The sequence below is a fragment of the Pyrgilauda ruficollis genome, unplaced genomic scaffold (genome assembly GCF_017590135.1).
Source record: "Pyrgilauda ruficollis isolate IOZ18807 unplaced genomic scaffold, ASM1759013v1 scaffold14, whole genome shotgun sequence".
Taxonomy (NCBI): domain Eukaryota; kingdom Metazoa; phylum Chordata; class Aves; order Passeriformes; family Passeridae; genus Pyrgilauda; species Pyrgilauda ruficollis.
In genome coordinates this window covers 2769038-2789651 of record NW_024512543.1, presented here as the reverse complement: position 1 = coordinate 2789651, position 20614 = coordinate 2769038, and the positions used below count along the sequence as shown (strand labels likewise).

The following is a 20614-nucleotide window of genomic DNA, read 5'->3' as shown; positions in this document are numbered from 1 at the left end:
GCAGGCAGCGCTCCTCTCCACCAGGACGGGGAGGGCAGAGCTCCAGCGGGGCACGGGCGGAGCTCGGTCCGTCCGGATCGCTGCGCACCGAGCGGCACCGGGGCCCGGGCGGAGCCGCACGGCAGCGCAACCGGGCCCGCCACCCACGGGCCCGCGCCGCCACAGCCGCAGCTATCGCGAGACTTCGCCGGCCCGGTCGTCACGGCAACGGCGGCGGCGGCGCCCGCGCTGCTGCCCCCCGGCGGTGAGGACGGGGCTCCTGCTCTACCTGCCTGCCTGCCTCTCTGCTTTCCTGCCTTCCTGCTTGCCTCCCTCCCTGCCTCCCTCCCTCCCTCTCTCCATCCCTGCCTTCCTCTCTGCTTTCTTACTTTCCTCCCTGCCTGCTTTCCTCCCTCCCTCCCTCCCTCCTTGCCTGCTTTCCTCTCTGCTTTCCTCCCGCCCTGCCTGCTTTCCTGCCTGCTTTCCTCCCTCCCTCCCTGCCTGCTTTCCTCCCTGCCTCCCTCCCTCCCTGCCTCCCTTATACTGAAATAAAGACTTGTATTCATTTGAGCCCGCTGAGAATTTCCAGCACGTGTCACGATGCGCTGAGATGTCGAATTCCTGTGAATTCACACAGTTTTGTTGTTGTTTTCTTTTTCAGAGAAACGTATGTGTCTGTAGTTTAAACTACAGCCGTGATAACTCCTCAGTTGTGAGATTATTTGTAAGATGTATGCTATTTGAAGTGTCTTTGATAATAAGCATGTTTGAGTACTTTGGTTGGCTTGATGATATAAATATACATTTTTATGTATATTAAAAAGAAAAGCACATACTTGAGTGGCAAGCCAGTCTGAACTGGAAAAACCTTGCAACATGGAGTTGCTAGAAAGCATTTGAAACTTACATGATCTATATCTGAAATATTGCAGGGTTTGTAGTGCTTTATTTTGGAACTGTTCATTTAAAATGTTTTTGTTGTTCTTTTCTCCAGTTTTAGGTAACAGTGGATATTACAAGTAGGAGCTTGGATGAAATTTCAAGGCCTGCATCTAGCTCAACCTAATTGTAGATTTTTAAATACATCTATGGAGTTAACGACACCAGAACCATGTTTGCAAGAGGTAATTTTTCTCTCCTTCTGCAGGTTAAAACCTCCATGCCTAATTCTTCATAGTAGAATGCTAAAGAAGTAGTATTCTGCTCTTTTAGTATCCTAGCCTAACAAGCCCAAATCTGACATTCTGGGGAATGATGAGCTGGAGAATCAATGTGAAATCTAAGAAAAAGAGCTCTTTCCTAGTATCAGTATCAGACCTGACAATGGTTCTTTTATTTAAGAATTACTCTGCAGTGTAGTACAGAATTGTTGTTGTCCTTTGTGATAGCACGTGAGTGTTGTGGTTATCTTCTTCACCCAAAACATCCCTGTTTTCAGGGTGGCAATAATTTGCATTTCTTAGGTTGATTCACCCGTCAGTTTGGCTGATGGTTATCAGAGAGGCAGTCTAGAAGATGGCTGTCCAGCAGAAGACAAAGGTGATGACAGAGATAAATCTGATGTCCAGGATGTAAGAACTGATCAGCAAACAGTGGAGAGCATGACCATCTCTCTTCACAAGTGTCTATGGAATCCCGACAAGTTGCCAGGTGGGAATGACTAAAACTTTCTTGTGTTCTGTCTAGACCAAATATCAAGTTTTTATAGTTTGGGTGAAATTCTGCTGATTGAGAGAATAGAGGTTGCAAATAGGCAACATTCTAGAAAAGAAGATGTCAAAATCCATACCTTCATTTCTCTTCACTCTTTGAAATCCACCTTTGAAAGAAATGTGTTATTACTGTCAGTACAGTATAGTAAATGTCTTGTGGCATCATAATCTGTGATCTGGCTTAAAAGATCATTAAAACCCGTCTGTATGTGCTCCATGGAATCATGCTAGAAAGTGTTTTCATTCAGATGTTTTTATCAAACTTTTCAGAGTAATCACGATCATTTGTTAGAAGCATTGTATCCTAATAATGGTCCACCTGTCCAGAAACGTGGAATTTATGGTTATAAATTACAGTATTTAACAAATGAAGAATGTTAATACTAATAAAATACTTTAAATATAAGTATGCAGTGTATAACTTTAATTGAAGCACTTGCAGAAGTGTTTCATGGCATTCTTCTGTCATTCTGTAAATGGTAATGGATTAATGTTCTGGGGTGTCCAACTGTTTACCAATAGACATGCAAAGGCCAGTGAGTGAAGCAGATGCTTGGATACTGTCTTGAAATTTAATTAAGAATTCATTACAGAATTGGGGTCAAAAGAAATCCTTTGATTCCTGCTCCTGTTTCAACATGAGTTCTGGTGTACTAGTATATGCTATTTTAAAAATTAATTCATTGCAAGGGCTCTGTGGTGATCCCTAACTGACAAAAATGTATCTGGTTTATTGTGAAAGGCTTTTTCCTGTGTTTTTCAGGATGTAGCTCTACTTCAGATTCTCGAGATGAAAGCACTGAAACACAGATGTTGAAATTCTGTGAACCTTCCCCAGGACAGCCAAGTAGTTCAAAGTCAGATACTACTCCACAAACTTTGAAATTTTGTGAACCTTCCCCAGGAAAACCAGGTAATGCAAAATCAGATAGTACTTTTCAGGTGTATAAAATGAGCAGTGCAATAAAACCTGTTCCTTTTCTTATTAATGCTTCTAAGAGAGTTTGTAATGGTTGTGTATTTGTGTGTATATTCTATAGTTATAAAAGAATACTGCAAATTGAACGTGTATATGAATTGTGCTTTTCAAGTGGTATTGGATGAATTCTTTATTTAGAGAATTGCTTTATTAATGGATATTACTTTTCTTTAGCGCTATAATAGAATTTGAGCTTTCTGTAGATTCAATCAGTCTAATAAGTCAGAATTCAGTGGTTATCATATCCAGTGCAGCATTGTTGGTCACCAAACATGATATTAATATATACAGAACAGAAATTCGATAGAACTCAACCTAAAGCTTCACTCAGTAGTTTAAGGTTTATATCAGTCTGCTGAGTTCAGGCCAGTTGAAATAAGTGCTCTTTTTTTTACCATCTGTCCTTTGTTCCATCTGTCCTCAGTAGCTCACTTAGATTTTTATAGCTCTCCCCTTGTTGTATCCATGATATTTTTATGGCATAAAGTAGACCAATGCATCACAGTCAATGCTTGGATCAATGGCTATGTAGAGCATTTGACCTCAAAAGATTAGAAAATTAAATAGAGTGCTGAAGGGTTCCAAAATTTGTAAGTCTGTGGGATCAGGGACAGTGCTACAAGTGTTTCCTCTACTCTTAATGTGGAAGCCATAGAATAGGACAGAGCATGAGGATGCTATAGGAAGGGGAAAAGGTAAAAGTTATAATCTGCATATTTGGGAAAAGAAGAGAGAAAATGTAGAAATTTACTTTAATTAATGGTAGTTTCCATCATGTTTCACAGTTTTTTGTTTTTTATAGCAATATTTTTCTAGAACCAGCATTGGAATCTGGTTTTGCTAAGACATAAGACTGAAACTTCTCTAGTATTTAAAGGCAGAGATATTACAGAGTCTCTCTTAACCCCCTCAAAAGTCTCTCTTTTGAATTATTAATTTCAAAATGTTTTCTACAAGTCAGGCTGAAAACATTATCTTATATTTTTAAAGTCAGTGATTTTTTGCTGATACTGTGGAGACGTCTGCCATTATAAATCACTTTGAATTTGAATCAAATCACTTGCTCAAAATAGGTGACTTTTCCTCTCCCACACCTCCATATCCAACTGCTGCAGCTCAGAGTTTGATTCAGCACTCTGTTGCAAAGACTTCTGTATTTTTCCCTGCTACAAACAGGTTTAGAAGTTAACATGTGTTTGAGAATGTTGTACTCTAGTCAATGGGTGTTGCCAAATTACTTGAACTGCTTTTTAATGTTTGTTTGGTTTTTTGACTTGTTTACAGCCAACATTAATTTTAAATATATTCTCCAGCAGACTCTTCTGACTTGGAGTGTTCTGAAGACATGGACATAAATGCTCGGATTCAAGCAGCTATAAAGAAAATGAATAAACTTGATGCAATACTTGAAAAACAGTGTTTTAAGGAAAAAGCAGTTAAAAAGCGAGGCAGAGAAATGAGGGCAATGCTCTGGGAAGAACTTCAGGTTAGAAGTGCTCTGCTTATTTTGTGACTGATATATCTTACAGTACCATCTTACAGAATTGTCGTATTTCATATAAGCCTTATTATTAAATAACTCACACTTGGCTAGCTAAAATTAAGAAATGGATCTTATAAAGTAAGATTAGATAGTTTTTAATACATTTTGGCTAGGCAGGCTTTAAAAGAGGGAGATGGTCCTTAAAAATTGATAAGACAAATTGCCAAATACACAGGTGTCTGGGAGTGGTTTATTAGCATAGTATTATGCTTGAGTTCTCTGCTTGCAGGGAGGGTAAGGTGTGTCAGGAGGTAACATCAGCGAACCCAGGCTGAAAAGCATTTATTCTGCTCAAGTGGGATCCTTCTTAGGCCCAGCTGTTTCAGTGCTGTCTGTTGTTGAAGAAATTAAAGATGCTGCCTGAAGAAGGCATAAGAATGCTACAACACAAATTCCTTTACCTGTCCTGGCCTCTAGCAGTTAAATGCCTTGAAACAAGTTAGTATTTCCTCTGTTTTATGTGAATAGAAATGTGAGTTGCTGAAAAACATAATTGGTTTGACTTCATTTCATAATTTCATTGGATTTGGATTTGGAGTCGCATAGATGTTACAGAACTTTGTCTGGTGAAGTGGGTCTTCACATAAAAGGCAATATGTAACAGAGGCTTTAAAGTTTCACCATACTTTTGTCATAACTTCAGGAGATAATTCAGATAGCTTCAAGACAAAAATAAATGGAGAAGAGTAATTTTTAGTAGGGTCTGAAGTTCATTAGATCTGATAAGCAGACCATGTATTTCCCTTTAAAGAATTTACTTTAAATACATGCATGTATCTCTACATATACAGTTTATTTCTTTTGAATAGTGTATCAGAACCACAGGAAGCAATGAGGAGGTGGAAAACACAAACCAGTTTTTAGCTGTGTTCTCATCATGGCATAATACAGCTGGTAAGTAAAGAGAAGCAGAATTGTGATACATCCTATCTTTTTTCTTTTTGGGAAGAGAATAAGGATTTGAGGTCTGAATGGTTATTGCTGAGCAAAAATCTCAGCTTGAATGTTGGAAGTACATATATAATAATGGTAGCAGTGTGCAGTTAAAATATTTAAACAAAACTATTTACAATGTAACCTGCTTTTATTTCTATGCTAAAGTTTGGGTTACTAAGGGAAGGAAACAATTTGATATGGGTGATATTTAGACAGCCTCCAGTAGATGTCAGGATATAATAAAATAACACTAGACAAACAAGACTATATAACTGCTAACTCCTTTATCTCAAAAGCAACTCCTGTAGAGACCATGTGCATCATGTGGTTTCTGGTGTACTGCACTGACAAAAGTGCATAGTTTAGATTTATACCTTTCCTCCAACTTGATCTTTATATTTCCTGTATCATGCTAGTGCCTTACTTTTCAGGTCTTATTTATTTTGGTATTTATTTAATTAAACAAATATCTTGATGGCTGCCCTTTTTGATACTGAAATGGAATACATTTAATATATTTTGCTTTTCAGAGCTTGAATTTGATAGAGCTTTATTAAGTAAATTGTATATGAGAGCTATGATAGTTTTTAATGTAGCTATGAAATCAAGCACAAGTTTGGGTACAAAATCATTAATAACTTAAGTGTTCCAAGCCTTTCAGGCACAACAAAACCTTCTGACATACTCACAGCAGAAATCTAAATCAGGGGTTAATTAAACAGCCCTAAATTCCTTACCTCATCCTTTAAGAAAATAATTTGTTCCCTTGAATCCATTACACTTAATTATTAGTGGTTATTGTATGTTTTTTTCATTGTGAAAATCACATATAATTAGTTTGGTTCTTTGCAATATGAGTCCTTTTCTGTAAGTGCTAAGTGTATAGACTGCGTCTTACTGCTCTAACTTGTATTTCCAGTTGGCACACATGAATACTTCAACTGATTTATTTTTTTCTTTGAGTAACTGAAACAAGTAGGATGCTTGAACGCTGTTTTTCTAGACTATGCCCTTGACCTAAGCTGCTTGGATGTCTAATAATTCATGCACAGGCAGACACCAGCTGTGAAAACCTGGATGCCTTACTCTCATTCAAAGTTTTAGATGACTTGCCACATGGTGTCTGCAGAGGCATTTGAACTTTACTGCCTTAGGTTATGTCTTTGAGAATGTCATGAATTGTCTTCCAAGGGCAGTAGTTGTTAAAAACATGAACACAGCCATAAGAAACTGCATAAATATGACTCACACTTTACACTTTTCCCCCTTCTTTATTTCTTGAGAAATACAGTGCTTATGTCATTTATCCAAGTGAATTTCTATGCTTTCTGAGTGTATGATACACATGATGTTAGATCTTCTTTAAATATATTTCAATTAAATTTCACTGGAAAAAAATTACTTACAGATCTCTCCCATGCTAAAGAAGATGAAATATGTACTTCAGTATTTCACACACACATGAATCCTGAAGATTATGATTGCCATAAAGCCCAAGAAAACCAGGGTAAGCTTTATTAATGGTAGAGTTTGTATTGTTAGAAATGGCAAAACAACAAGTACAATGGGTGGGTAGTGAAGACTCGTCCTTTTGGGAAGGCCAGTGAAATGGGAAAAAGCAAGGTTACTTACTGGAATAGTCACAGTTCTTACCTTTATTGCAAATGGAAGGAGAGAACAACGGTGTGACTTATCTAAGACATTTTACTCAACATGCTAAGAAATTTTTTACTGCTGGGTTTATAAAGCCATTTTTCTATCATTTCAAAAGGAAGAGGTGTGTAACTGATGTATTATAAAATGTATCATTGATTCTTCATGGCAATTCTTTAAAAACTTATCTTTGCTGTTACTCTAAGGTATTGTAGCTTTTATTAATAGGCTTATATTCCAGAAACCATCTAAAAATGACAGGTGGTGCTGAATCTGACTGCAACTGTTCTGTATTTTTTTGGTTTTCAGCAGAAATTGTACAGCTTTGTGTCAAACATAAATCTTCAGACAACTTATTTTATATTTTGCTATCCTGATTATTGTAAAGTCTGCATTGCTTTTATGAAATAAGTACTTTCTGACAAAACTCAAACACTTGCTGATTCTTTTAGGGACCATGTGATATCATGCATTGTACAGACATTTCAAATGTTGTTAGTGGTGTAGTGTGTCCATCATGTCAAAATAAATGGAATTGTGCTTGTATGCCTCTATTCTTTTCCTATTTGAAATTCAAATTTGTGTGGTTAGTAACTTTTCACATGTGTTGTGATATAAGAACAATAGCTTCAACTGCCATTGCTATCAGCTGCAGTTGTTTATTTCTTTGTCAACCACCCTCCTATGTAAATGGAAGGAATCTATCTTCCTGGTGACTGAGAAGACAAAGATGTAATATAAGTGCATTCCTTAAGGCTGAAGCATTGATGGCAGCAATATCTCTGCAGTTTGTAGAATGTGACTGCACGTATTAATTTTTAAACATGGAACTAAGCTCCTTTATCATTTTAGCACTTGTAAGACAAGTTCCCCAGTATGCGACCTTCTCTTTGTGGGCTAGAGCTTTTAATTTCTCTTTCTATCATGTATTTTCATTCCTCCATTAAAATAAAGCTTGACCCTCAGCTTCTTGCTCCAAAATTTCTGAGTTGTGCTGGAGTGCCCTTGAATAACAACGGCAGGTTTCATTACCAGTATTCAGTACAGCACTGACTTCTGGAGCTTCCAGTACAGGCATGGTTGGGAGTTGCTATCACTTGCACTATTTTGAGATGTTCTGCACATTCCTACTTTGGGAATGCATGAAGTAGAGATCACTTACAGCTTGTGAGCAATATATATTGCTTTAAATGACTTTTACTACTTCTGCTGGAGGTTTTTCATGTGGTGTCTGAATAGCTAAGAATTACTGTTTTGGTTGCTCTTGGATTTCTGTGTCACAGCTGTCATAAAGGCAGACCAAGAACAATAGGAGCTTGTGAAGAAGAATGTATGCACTAGTTTTATGCTGTTACTTCATCAGTCTCATCAAGTTTTATACCAAATCTTTGAAATATGTGCAAAATCTACCAAAATGCATATGCAAAATTTGTTTAGCTGCAATCTCTCTTTTAATTACCCTTGGCAGTCTTCAGTGTCTTCTTTGTCTCAGTGATCCATGTCTGTCTGTCCCTTCTTTCTTCAATGTTCTGGGATGTTCTGTATGATAGCTCCCTCTCAAAAATGCTATTCTACAGTTAAGTGAAAGATATAGCTTAAAAGTAAGGTGTATCTTGCATGTTATGTTGGTGTTTGGTATGTTCTGCTCACTTCAGGATGCAATTTGTCATCTTTATATTGATGCTTACATTCCTATATGATCCATTTCCTTGACACCATGGTGTTGCCTGTTAATGGTAAAGAAAGCTTAGGATGCTTTCTTTAATGGTAAAGAAAGCTTAGAAAACAGTTATGCATTTGAACTGTGAGGGAGGTTTCTTGGTCAGATCCAGCACCTCAGTCCTTTAAGGCTTGTGTGTAAAGGATGCATGGAATTTATTTCTTATCTTTGGGAGCTTGCTTTCATTCTCTTCCCTCTGAAAAAGAATTATTTCCATATAGCCTGTCTTCTATTTTCTAACATGTCAAATTCATTTTTTGTAGGGAAATAACCCACCCATTTTTCAAATTTCTGCTTCCAGAAAAGCAAAAAGTACTTTTGGCTGCTTTTGAAGTAGTTCTTGAGATTTAGAAGTTGATTATATTTGCTTAGGCTTGTTATTTAATGTGACAAATATTTGCTGTTTGTAAAGGAATTGTTATTTTAAGCATGGTAAAAGTCTCTGAAAAACAGAATCATGCCTTTTTTTTGGTCATGGATAGAAACCTATTGTTATTAGAATATCATGTGTGTGTTTAATAGATTTACAGCTCTATGATGAGTTTTATTTTTTAACAATGTTTGCTTTATAAGCTGTTATAATAATATCAACTATATCATCTGTTTTTCAGCTGTTTTATTTAGAAAAATGTACTTGATATGTCTCCAGATAGTTCTGTGGTTTTCAAAAAAATTATTGTCTGGTTTTGTAATGATGAGAAAACTGCAATGATGATAGGGTTTAAAGGAATGCTGTGGCTTTTAAGGCCACCATGTTTAACATTTTTGAGGTCAGAAATCCAGAAGTATTTCAGCCTTTGTAACATTGAGTGATTTCATATAATAAAAAGTTGAAAATTAAATTAGATTTTGGCAATAGTATGTTTTAAATGCTATTATTTACATAAATAATGAAAACATCATACAAAAAGTTTGTCTATTGACTCTGTATATTTGCTAAAGGTTTGAATGGGATTGATGTTATTACAGTTCTTGTAGAATCAAAATAGGAATGATTTTAATGTAGCAACTTTTCTTCCTCAAACATCAGATTATCCAAGTGAATTAGAAACAGAAAAAACAACAGAAAAAATGCATAGCAAAAATAAAACCAGCCAGCATTTCATTAAAAAGAACATTGAGGTAAGCACTGAAGCATAAAACCAGTAACATTTTTAAAATGTTAGCTAGATATTAGGCAATAAGTACTTTTGAAGACAGTTTTCTTTTAAAATCAGGAACTTCAGAAGCTAATTAGGCATAAGTGAAGACATTACCTTTCTGTTAAAACTGCTCTTTATGTCAGAGTACTGTATTAGGCAGTTCTCAACTTGGATGTTCATATTGGTTAGGATAATACAGCTTCTATGCATTTGATAAATAGCACTGGAAACTGAATTGTGCTTGTGCCTGGACATAGTTTTCTTTAAGGGCAATATCCTAAGACTTTTTAAAAATTTATTTACTGTTAAATAAAGTTAACTTTATTTACTGTTAACCTGATGCATAAATAAGGGATAGATATACACGTTGTTCATGTGTAGCATGGATGGGAGCACATTTTGTCAGAAAATACATGCCTTGATTTTCTGCTTTTTTTTTTCCTGTGAGGACCTAGTAGGTATCATGTAATGAAAAATATTTACCTCCCCACTATGTTAAAGACTAAGATAAGATTATAAATTTATTATATGTAGGCTGCTATATTTTTCTGTCAGAGTGATAATTTGTATTATTGAAATAAACAGAGTTAAAAGCTTTATTTTTGAGGTGTTTGAGTTAGTGGAATTCTTAAGCATGGGTTTTTTCTTGCAAATATTTCAGCTAGCAAGGGATTCAGGAAACCAATTTGTTATGCTTGAGGGAGAAAGGAAAAGGCTAACTGAACTATTGAAAGATATAGAAGATGGAACTGAATTGCAAGATCTTGAGGTATGACAAATTTACTGTACTGTTCTGTTGTATTTCACTTATTTTTACAGTAAATCTAAATTTGATCTTAATTCTACCATGAAATACCCTACTGAGATATGAGAGAAAATATGGATAGGTCCTGTTGAATTTGTCTCCAAAAATGAATTCTCATTGGTTTCTTTGTTAATTTTATTAATGGCAGAACTTAAAAGAAAAGTTGGGCACAGGAGGAGGAAACCGTAGAACAACACTTGGAGAAAATTACCTTTTTTTTTTTTTTGCATAAAACGTGAAGTTGTGCAGTATCAGTCTGAGTGGTTAGTGCTGTAGTCTCAGGCAGGAAGGCCAGCAACTACTTGCAAAAACCTAGCAACAACAGTTTTTTGATGACTGGTAAATGGACTTCAAAATGCAGTAATTAGGGAAATACACATTTATGAACCTTCTGTGTCCATTTAACCACAATCTTTTTGTGGCTTCCAACATCTTTCTGTGGCTTCCAACTCAGTCTGTCTTAAAAGTACATAAAGTTTGCTTAAGCATTAGACATCTGTGCTTTAACATAATATTGTTAAGCAGTGCACAGTCTGCATACTTCAGTGAATAGCAGGTGCTGAAGTGAGTAAAAATTATCCTCATGGAGAGGAACATTTGTTTGTCCCATCAATCACTGTTTCTAGGAGATGGTCTTTAGTTAGATAAATGTCATCATTTAAAGATCTGAAGATGTTTTAAACAACCTTCTGTTAGTAAATATAGCTTTCTGACCTAGGGAATAGTGGCTTGTAAAAAATAATTTATTTTACTGATTACAAAAATGTTCTCTCAAAACATGTAGTTACTAGGTTTTCTTTATATTTAAGCTAGTGTCTGTCATGTAATTTAGAGGCATTTATGCAGAGTAGCTAATGCAAATTCCAACTAACAGTATGTACTTTTTTTTGGCTTCAATTCTCAAGGCATCAAGGCAATGGAAAAGTATAACATTTGTCGACATTTTGTATTTGGCACATGTCACTATCATGTTGTTGTTTATCTATAGAGATTTCACTGTTAATATTAGATATGAAGTAGATCATCTCACAGGACACGTGTGTTGCTGTATGTTCTTGATACCATGGACAAGAATGGTAGTTTGTGGGTTACTCTAGTCTGTACTGGATAATTTCTTTAGAGAACAAAGCTCTTAACTCTCCTATCAAAGTACAGTGAAAGAAAGGATAATAGTTACTTAGGTCTATCTAGTCTAGTGATGGATTCTTCCTCTCCCGCACTGAATTTTTTTATGGGTGAGGCATTTCTGTGGCTACTTCATAACAAAATTCACGAGGAAATTATCAGCCAATGAGTAATCTAGATAACTTCAAGCTGGCCCAGGTAACTATCCAGCTAGTGGCCTCTTTCATCTTATTTTATTCTGACTTTTAAAAAGCTGGTGCAATCACATTGGATGGAGAAATGTTTTGGAGACTGCCAATCAAGGCAGATCTGGTTATTAATCTGTATGGTGTAATGTGGATTAGATAACTTTATTTGACTTGTACTTCTATATATGCCAAATATCCAAACAGCACTTCTCACTTTTTGAAAGAATGTTTTTTTGAATGTTTAAGATATTTTAGAAGTACACATATTCATGCTAATTTAATTGTCAAAGCTGAAGCTAGAGAGGTATAATTGTTTCAGATGTTCCACAGAAAGTACTGACTGTGCTGTTATGAAAGTATTGTTCTGAGTTAACACACAGGAAACATTGACAGGACAGAAGCTTATTTTCCAAGCAAAGCTATCTTGAAAATACAAAAGAGGATGTGTGAGTCCATTTCATTCTGGAGTAAAATGACTGCTGGGGTAATTTGGATGTTTGGAGTATGGGATACAGAAACTGAGCTGTAGCTCACGAGTACAGTTACATCTTAATGTACTCCTGTGGAGTCATTTCTGTGTTTTTGCTCTGTGATTTTCATTCTCTGATTAGGAGGTGGTTGACATGACACAAATGTAGTACCGTACTGGATACTTGTGTTTTTGTGGTCACTGTCTCACCTGAACATATGTTTCTACAGAGCTGGCAAGCATCTAGGAACTTGTGAGTGGCTATTTTGGAGTCAGCTCAGGTCTGGTGAGGCTCATTAGTTGTGTCTCATCATGCTTGTATGATTTATTATTTGTGTCTCATCATGCTTGTATGTATTAGAACTGATTTTGTTTCACAAAAAAGATTACTCTCTCGACTCTTCTTTTTTTCTTTCTTTTTTTTTTTTTTTTTTTTTTTTTTTTTTTTTTTTTTTTTGTTTGTTTTGCATTTATTATGAAGATAATTTATGACAGGTGTTTGGGGTATGCTTCTTTTTTTCTTTTTGCAACTAATATGCTTTAGGATAATGGGGATGAATGACCACAAATGACCTCATAGCAGTGGTATTGTAATTGGAAGCTGATATTTCCTCCTCTTGTATGGATGCAACTGCTTGAATAGCCAGAGGACTATTCTGGGAGCTGGAATCAAATAGTGGACATGAATTTCTTGCAAGGCAGATGTTAGAGTCTTAGGACAAGATGCTGGTCCTATTCTGGTAGGAAGAAGAAAGGAAACCAGCATTACACTCATGTCCTTTGACACATCCTCTGCTAAGGTCCTATCTACTGCTTCATTCTGCTGTGGTCAGGACAGAGATGTAATCTGCTACTCTGGTACCCAGTGGATGGGGGTTGTGCAGACTTGGTTCCCTGAGTGTGAGGCAGGGAGTGCCAAGTTGCTGTAGAAAACCTGCATTTGTCTGTGGGTATGAGCTCACCGGCTTGGCTTAAATGGCCTAGCTCACTGACAATATGCAACTGTATGTAGTAGGAGTCTATATTCATATGTGTTATTCAGGTGTTAACTGCTGTCAAGAGGAAAAAGTCATGTAAATCATGATCAGGAAAAGGACTCTCTGCTTTGTGTTCCTTTGATTTCCTATGAATGCCTTTTTTCTTCTTGGGTGGTACTTTGCAAGTGGCACCTTACGTCTCATACCCTCTGTTTGAGATTGGGCTCCAGGTGGTTTCTGCTACAGTATCAACCTCTGCAGTTTCATTCCAAACCAAGTTTTGGTTAGGCTTTCTCACTTTTTGACTCCTTTCTCAGATAGAAAGTGGCTGTCCATTTAAGTTGGTCCTTGGTTATATTTAAAAGTGATAAATGTATGAATGTCTCTACTTGTTCTGTCCATAGTTGCTCTTGAGTGTGCTAGGGACATGAATATTTGGGAGATTTCAGCTGTATACTGAGATGGATGAAAATGTACATTGTATTATTAAGTATGGTTTATCTGAAAAATAAATACACTTGATATGCAACTGCCCTTAAAAGTCTGTTTCCTTTGTGAATGAAGCATAAGTATTTTCTGTACATCCAGCAGGAGAATGTACCTGTCTGGCAGGCACCAGGAGAAGGGTACACACCTGAACTGGTGGAATTTCATCTCCTGAATGAGATTGACAATAAGCTTCAACTGCTGCTATCTAATGGGGAGCTTCCTGCTCTTTCCAGCTGTAGCTCAAAATGTCCAAGCCAGATACATCAGGTAGGTTACAGATCAGAGCTCATCTGCAGATATTTTATATGACCTGTGTGCTGAGATCAATACCGCATATGACTGTATTTGTATCTTTTGCATTTTTCTTTAGGATCCTCTATTTATTCATAAAGTCTATGTATTAAGGAGTGAAGTGAGAAATTTTAGCTGTAGAAAACAATGGAAAAATAATTTGTTGCTATTTTGAGTCATATGTAATTCGAGAACTGACTTTTTTTTAAGAGTTGTTGATTCCGCACTTCCAAGATACATGTTCCGAAATGGGTAACTCGTACATTTTTATGTGCATGAGGGTGTTTTTTTCAGCATAGAAACAAATTATGCATTATAGTTTACCTTTGGGAGTTAGAATTAGGTTCCTTCTTATCTCAGAATACCAAAAGTGCCTGTTCACTTATGATCTGAAGGATAAGGCAGTGACTGATAAGCAATGTTAAAGACTGTAGAAGATAGATTGAAATTGTGTGTCCCTTGTTTTTAATGGCCTTTGTCTTTTTGCCTTGCCAGCAATATTGAGATTTGAAGATTAAGAATCAAGGTCTCAGCCTTGAGAAATGATTGTTTGAATTTTGTACTTAGAAGACTCCGATTTATCCCATGCCCTGATACTGTTGTCTCTACTATAATGGGGTTTAAAACAAAAACCCCTAATTCTTATTTTTCATTTATTTGCACAAAGCTTATATACTTCTGTAATATTTTTGTTTTATGGCCAGAACTGAAGTATCAGAGAATATCTGTAAAAATATTCATTCAGAAAACTGTTTTCAGTTACCAGTGTATGAGAAATAGCTCATTGAAAGACTAAAATACCTGTAGGCTTGTTTTTTTTCTCCTTTCGTAAGGGCACTTTAATGTCATTTTTTTATGGGCTTCTTTCTGAATGTGAGGTTTTATTTTACCTCTAGCGTTATTTTCTGTAGCTCAGTTCCAGAGGAGTTACATTTTGATGTTGATCATTTACCAGCTGGGATCTAATGTGTGAGAAAGCACCTCCCTCTTGTTGGTAATCACATAACAAATGCAGTTGTTACCCTGAGCTTGCCAGTGATTGCCTTGATCTTGCGTTCAGTGTTGCAAGACATCAGTTTGAAGTTAATGTGACTTGCCTGGGATAATGAGTGCTCTATTTGGAAATGTTTGTCCAAGTTATTGTTGTTGTTTCCTTTCAGGTAATAGCCCAGAAACAGTTGAATAGAAACTTGCATTGAGGTGTATGCTAATGAAAGAGTGATGTATTATCTTTTTTGAGTAATATTAAACCTAACAACCAAAACCAGGTAGCTAATTCCTTGTTACCTTTCATTAGTGAAAAGCAGTTCCCTTCAGTTTTGTTTGGCAGCATGTAAAAAGCTTTCAGACATTGTAGTTCTATGATTTTAATTTAGAATTAGCTTAGAGTTGCATGTGATGAAGCTGCACATTCTTTTCTTCCAAGAATTATGTTAGATATAACTTCCAAAATACAAAACACTTAATCACTGTTGCCTCTGTGGGAGATGTCCTTTTTGTCACTGATGGATCCTTTGCCAGGATACAGAAACTATTCTCTCACTCTGAAATCTTTAATAATGGGCTTCAATTATCCTGCAATACCATAGCTGAGCTGTAACAGAGGAGCAGACATGTTCATCTTTTTGTGCAAGAAGTCCAGCGGGATTAAGAATGCTTTTCCATGACTAATGTTCTCTTTTACATGGAAATGTTTCTCATCAGAACTGCATTTCTCTCAGAAATGTTTCTTTGCTCTGGTGCCAAATCAACTAAATATTTAAAAATGTTTCTGTCTTACTTAATATTTTTGGGGAAGAATAAATTAAGTTGAATTTAATCCCAAAAGAAACAGGAAAATGATAGGCTGAAGAATATGAAGTATAAGATTGTGTGTGATGAGTACAGTTACCAGCTTGAAAAATTGAAAAACTACCTGAAAACTAAAGCAAATGAAGATGGTATTTAAAGAAACAATAATATCTGTAGGCTTGGTTGTCTTGAAAGATAATTAATGTGTATTACCATGAGGAGTTCTTTCATAACTGATTGGGGTTTTTTAAATCAAGAAAATATTCCCTTTTTTTATTATAGCAGTGGTCTACAGTTAGCAGTTTAAGATTAAATAAATACTGAAAATTTAGAAGATACACTAATTTTTCAATTAATGAAGTCCTTGATAGCTTATAGTCTATGCCTGTGCTTTGCCAAAACAGATGAATTTCACAGATGATGGTGATCTGTTTCAGAGCATGGTTAGAAGCAGGTTAATAAACTGATCAGCCAGTTTTATGCCTCAAGATGATTGTATGACCCTAATATGCTTCATTAGGTGGGATTTTGTTATTATTTATGTATAAAATTCAGAGGAGAGGAAGCGCAACAAATAATTGTAGGTACTTCAAATACTGCATATTTCTCTTTAGCGTTATGTTTGTTTCAGCTTTGGCTCTTGCTTAATATTTGTATTTGCCCTTATGTAAAATGTTTAACAGTTTTATTTTCTACAGATCTAAAAATATGAAAGACAAAGTAATCTTAAATGGACTTCTCTGCTATGTGCTATATGTACATGTGCTATATAATTGAAACAAAACATTCTGAAGTGTGCAAAACATTGACAATAAAATGTTTTCCTTGATATAATACTTTATACAATTTTATGATATTTTGAGAAGAATGTTGAAAAATTAGTAAGTGGGGAAAAACCTTGACTTTACTTATATTGTGTGAGTTTCTATCAGTTACTATTCAGGGATGAGAGAAGTGAGGCTGTAAGAACTACTTATGAGAAAGCAGCAGCTTAATGCTCCAGAGTGGTCAAATATCAAATAGATTGTTATGAGTAATTATGAAAGCAACACAGAATGAAGCAGAAAATATGTTTGTTGCAGGAAAGTTTACTGTCATTGTGATACTCCCAACTATTACTTATTGTAAATAAATATTCAAAAATTTTTACTGTATTAAGTTTATTTTCAAGCAACTAATATTTTGATTTAAATGTCAGAACTCATAGATTTTCTTGATGTTCAGAAAAAGTTGTTTACAGATACAGTTTTTCATATATTGTTGCTGAGGAATTTACTGTTGAATGTTGAATTGTGAAGGTTGTTTTTCTTTCCAATTAGTCATGCTACTTGGAATTATTTTCCTTGTGTGTCTGTTAAAATTTCTTGAGCTGCTTCTGAAAGTAAGAATGAATAGTGTATTTTTTTATTCTATGACTGCTCATGTCCCTTTGTGTTGAATTGATTATCAAGATAGGGGAATGCTTAGGCTTTTTACATTTGCCACTATAGATTTTTCTATAGAATCTATGGTTTGCAAGAGAAAGCTTTGGGGTTTTTTCTGATTACAACATAACTTTGTAGTTTTGCCAATACTTGTCATTCTCAATGAACTGAATTACATGTAATACTGAAACCTGACTGTATTTGGGACTGATACAAACTTCAGAATCTAGTCCAAACCTATTGAAGGATGTGAGAATGTGTAACCCAAATCTTTAATAAAGGCTGGGCAATTAACTCCAGCTTACAGAGAGAGGGTTTTTCCTCGTTTACCATGATACCAAGTAAACAAAACCTGTTGTCATTTTGGCTCAGTTTTTTCCTTTTCCTTCTGGCTTAATTCTGATCCCAGAATGGCTAAGAGGAGCAAACTTTGAACCAGTCATTCAGTCACCCCTATTGTCAGAGGACTTTTATTGCTATAGTAGAAATTAAGCATCCAGGTGTTAGATCTGGAGACTAAGAAATTCCTCTTAAAATGCAAAGAGTAAGAATCCTATTATTGAAATATGTTTTGTCTGATATTTAGCTATTGTATTTGAAAATATGCATAATGAAAACTGCATTTGCAGAATTTAACATTGATGTATTATTATAAGCAATTCACTATTTTCGTAGTAGAAATCAGAAGAACCCTCATCTGTCTATGAAGCAATATAAAGTTATGTGGTTAACTTCTATCAATTATTTTCTCAGGAGCCTCTGGTTTATGCAAGCAGAAACCTAGAAACAATTCCAGGTGAAAAAGTTCTGCGGGACAATAAGGAAAAACGTGATCAACAGAATCGTCTGAAAGAAATAGATTATCAGCTGGAATCCCTAGAGAGAAGTCTTGTAAGTTTCCTACTTTTGTCATATTTTTCTTCCTTTGGTCTGGGAATGTTAGAATTTATCATCCCTTGTGTCTTTAAATAAAATCAAATTCTTTAACCTTATGTAAATTTCTGAAGGAATGCCCAAAGAAATATGCAGACAAAAGCCTGAAATAATTATTCTTAGTCTGGGAAACCTTTTTTCTTCAGTTGTAATGCATACTTACCTTTAATATAGGATCTTTCAGAGTCAAAGACATTATTCTACTCTCTTCTTCCTCAGAGGTGCATAGCATAAACAATAATATATATATGCATCCTAAAAAGGATTTTTTAATGGCTCATGTACTTCAGTGTTCTTTGAAGGACCAGGTCTGATGAGAGTATTGTATACACTAAGTTATTGTGGTAATCTTTCTTTATTTTCACTAAATTGAAAGAAAAATAGCATTTTTATGTCTGTGCATTGTAGAAATTTGTTTCTTGTGTGTAGCTGATTTTAGAGTTTTTCACTTAGTAAGAAAAACATAAATACCTAAGTTTGTTGTGACTGACCAAAAATCTGTGTAGCCTACCTTTTTGTCTTGGAGGTCTTTATTTAGCAGTAGGCTTACTCTCCACAAGAACCAGAGTCAGGAAATGTGTTGTTCCTGTTATATTTTATCACCCTCAAAAAGGAATCTCTAGTGCAAATCAAAAGCTTTGTGATTCAGGTGGCAGCATAGCCACAGTGATATAATCTCAATTACTTATAGCACCGTTGCTGTAGTTGCAAAAGCTCCAGCCCCTCAACATAAGCAAGGTTTATTCTGGCAGTGCTGGAGTATGCATGAAGTATGAGAACAAAGACTTCAGACAAGGAAACAGTGGTTGTTTTAGAAGCTGTTTACTTGGGGGTGTGTGGCTACAGTAAGGAAGCATATTTACTTCTGATTTATTCACTGTACCAAAACAATCGTAGAACATAATTTTAATACACTATTATGTTGTATTAAGCAGTTAAAAGAGGGAGACAAATAAATAGAGGAAATCTGTGAGCTTTAGTATATTGAGTAGGTTAATGGGTAATCAGATAAAGTAAGTCTGCATATTGTAATATTTTTCTACTCATTGACCTTTATATCACTTTTGTTGCTACTGACCTTGCTCATGAGGCAAGCACAATCTGAGGAAGTGTGTCTGGGGATTGTATGATAGTCTACAGCAGGCCTGGGAAATGCAGTGGGCTGCTGACTCATTCAAATATTTTGTTTATAAATGGGTCAGTTCCAAAACTTGGTTGGGTTATAGCAGTTTTGTTTGGTATCACATTACATGCAGACTCTTGCAATATACCACCCATTCTTCCTTGACTAGATTGTGTGTATTTAAAACTCTAAATTGATAGACTGTAATGCCAATTTACACTGTTTATAAATACAGAATGTCACCTGCACCAATGTGTAGCATTGCTGCCTGCATTGCAGCACCTGGCAGGGCTTCTTTAGGGGGACACACTGTCTTCTGATCATTGCTGCTCTGGAGCATGACTGAGATCATGGCATGTGGATGTCAAATATGTGAGTAGTAGGTCCTCTGTGAGATACTTCAGATGTCAGTGAAGGTAAAGTGTTCAGGTCTGAATGCAACTAGGTTTTTCCTTCTAACAGTAAAGTTAAATTTATAGAAAAGATACATTTTCTTGAGTGAAAAAATAACAGCCTTAAAAAAATAATTTTTTTTTCTTTTTAATGAAACACACATAATTGAATTTTTTTTTTTCTTAAATCAGATAATTTATATGCAGTTTTGTTTTGGCCTTGTTTCTATACCGAAGTAATATTTTGGCAAATCTGGTCTCTGCCAAGACACTGCATGATGAAAAACTAAACTGAAAACTTGGGTTGAGGAAGGGAGTACATAGATTGCATGTTTCCAGAATAATTTAATAATTTCTGGAAATGCTGGTTTTTATTCAATAGGTGGCACTCTTCACTGTATGTCAGAAGAGGAATGCCTAGGCATGGTTCTAGGAGATATTTTGACTGGTAATAAAGTTGTCATTTCTGCTTTATAAAATGCAGGTTGTGAGAGATTTACCTCTCACTTGTGGCAAGAGTCCATGTGTGCAGCTTTTAGCATTGTTATTTTTCTACTTTTTTTAAAATTGTGTATTTAAAATCCGTGTTTTTAAAATTCACGTTACATTTCAAGTTCTCCTTTACTCTTTCCTAAACCACTGTAATTTGCTATGTAAAATTATAAACAAATTCTCTGCTCTGAGTAGAGGAGGTGATTTCCCAGCAGTTAGGAGTGTTATTTCTGAATGCATGGTTATACTTGATAATTGTAAAACACAGTATTTTACAAACATAATATCTGAGAGAACTTATGTTAAAATGTATTTTGAAAAGTCCCTTGGACAATATATTTTTGGTTTTCGCTTCCTAGGTGGAAATTATGAATAGTTTATCTAAACAGAATTTAACTCTGTGTGTTAGGACGTTACTTGCAGTAGGTGTAAAGGTTAGCTCTATTAGCTT

The 20614-nt window shown here is 35.6% G+C and overlaps 1 protein-coding gene across 1 annotated transcript in view; it reads left to right on the top strand.

The window, feature by feature from the left end:
* The first annotated feature begins 991 nt into the window (after positions 1–991).
* FSIP1 (fibrous sheath interacting protein 1) overlaps positions 992–20614 on the top strand; it is a 65929-nt gene continuing 46306 nt past the window's right edge. Inside the window, exons 1-10 of the mRNA XM_041460141.1 lie at positions 992–1103; positions 1443–1629; positions 2455–2538; positions 3984–4156; positions 5023–5107; positions 6558–6656; positions 9553–9644; positions 10326–10433; positions 13820–13984; positions 17977–18114. Coding sequence (XP_041316075.1) covers positions 1011–1103; positions 1443–1629; positions 2455–2538; positions 3984–4156; positions 5023–5107; positions 6558–6656; positions 9553–9644; positions 10326–10433; positions 13820–13984; positions 17977–18114 — 1224 coding nt within the window. The 5' untranslated portion in view covers positions 992–1010. The remainder of the gene's footprint in view (positions 1104–1442; positions 1630–2454; positions 2539–3983; positions 4157–5022; positions 5108–6557; positions 6657–9552; positions 9645–10325; positions 10434–13819; positions 13985–17976; positions 18115–20614) is intronic.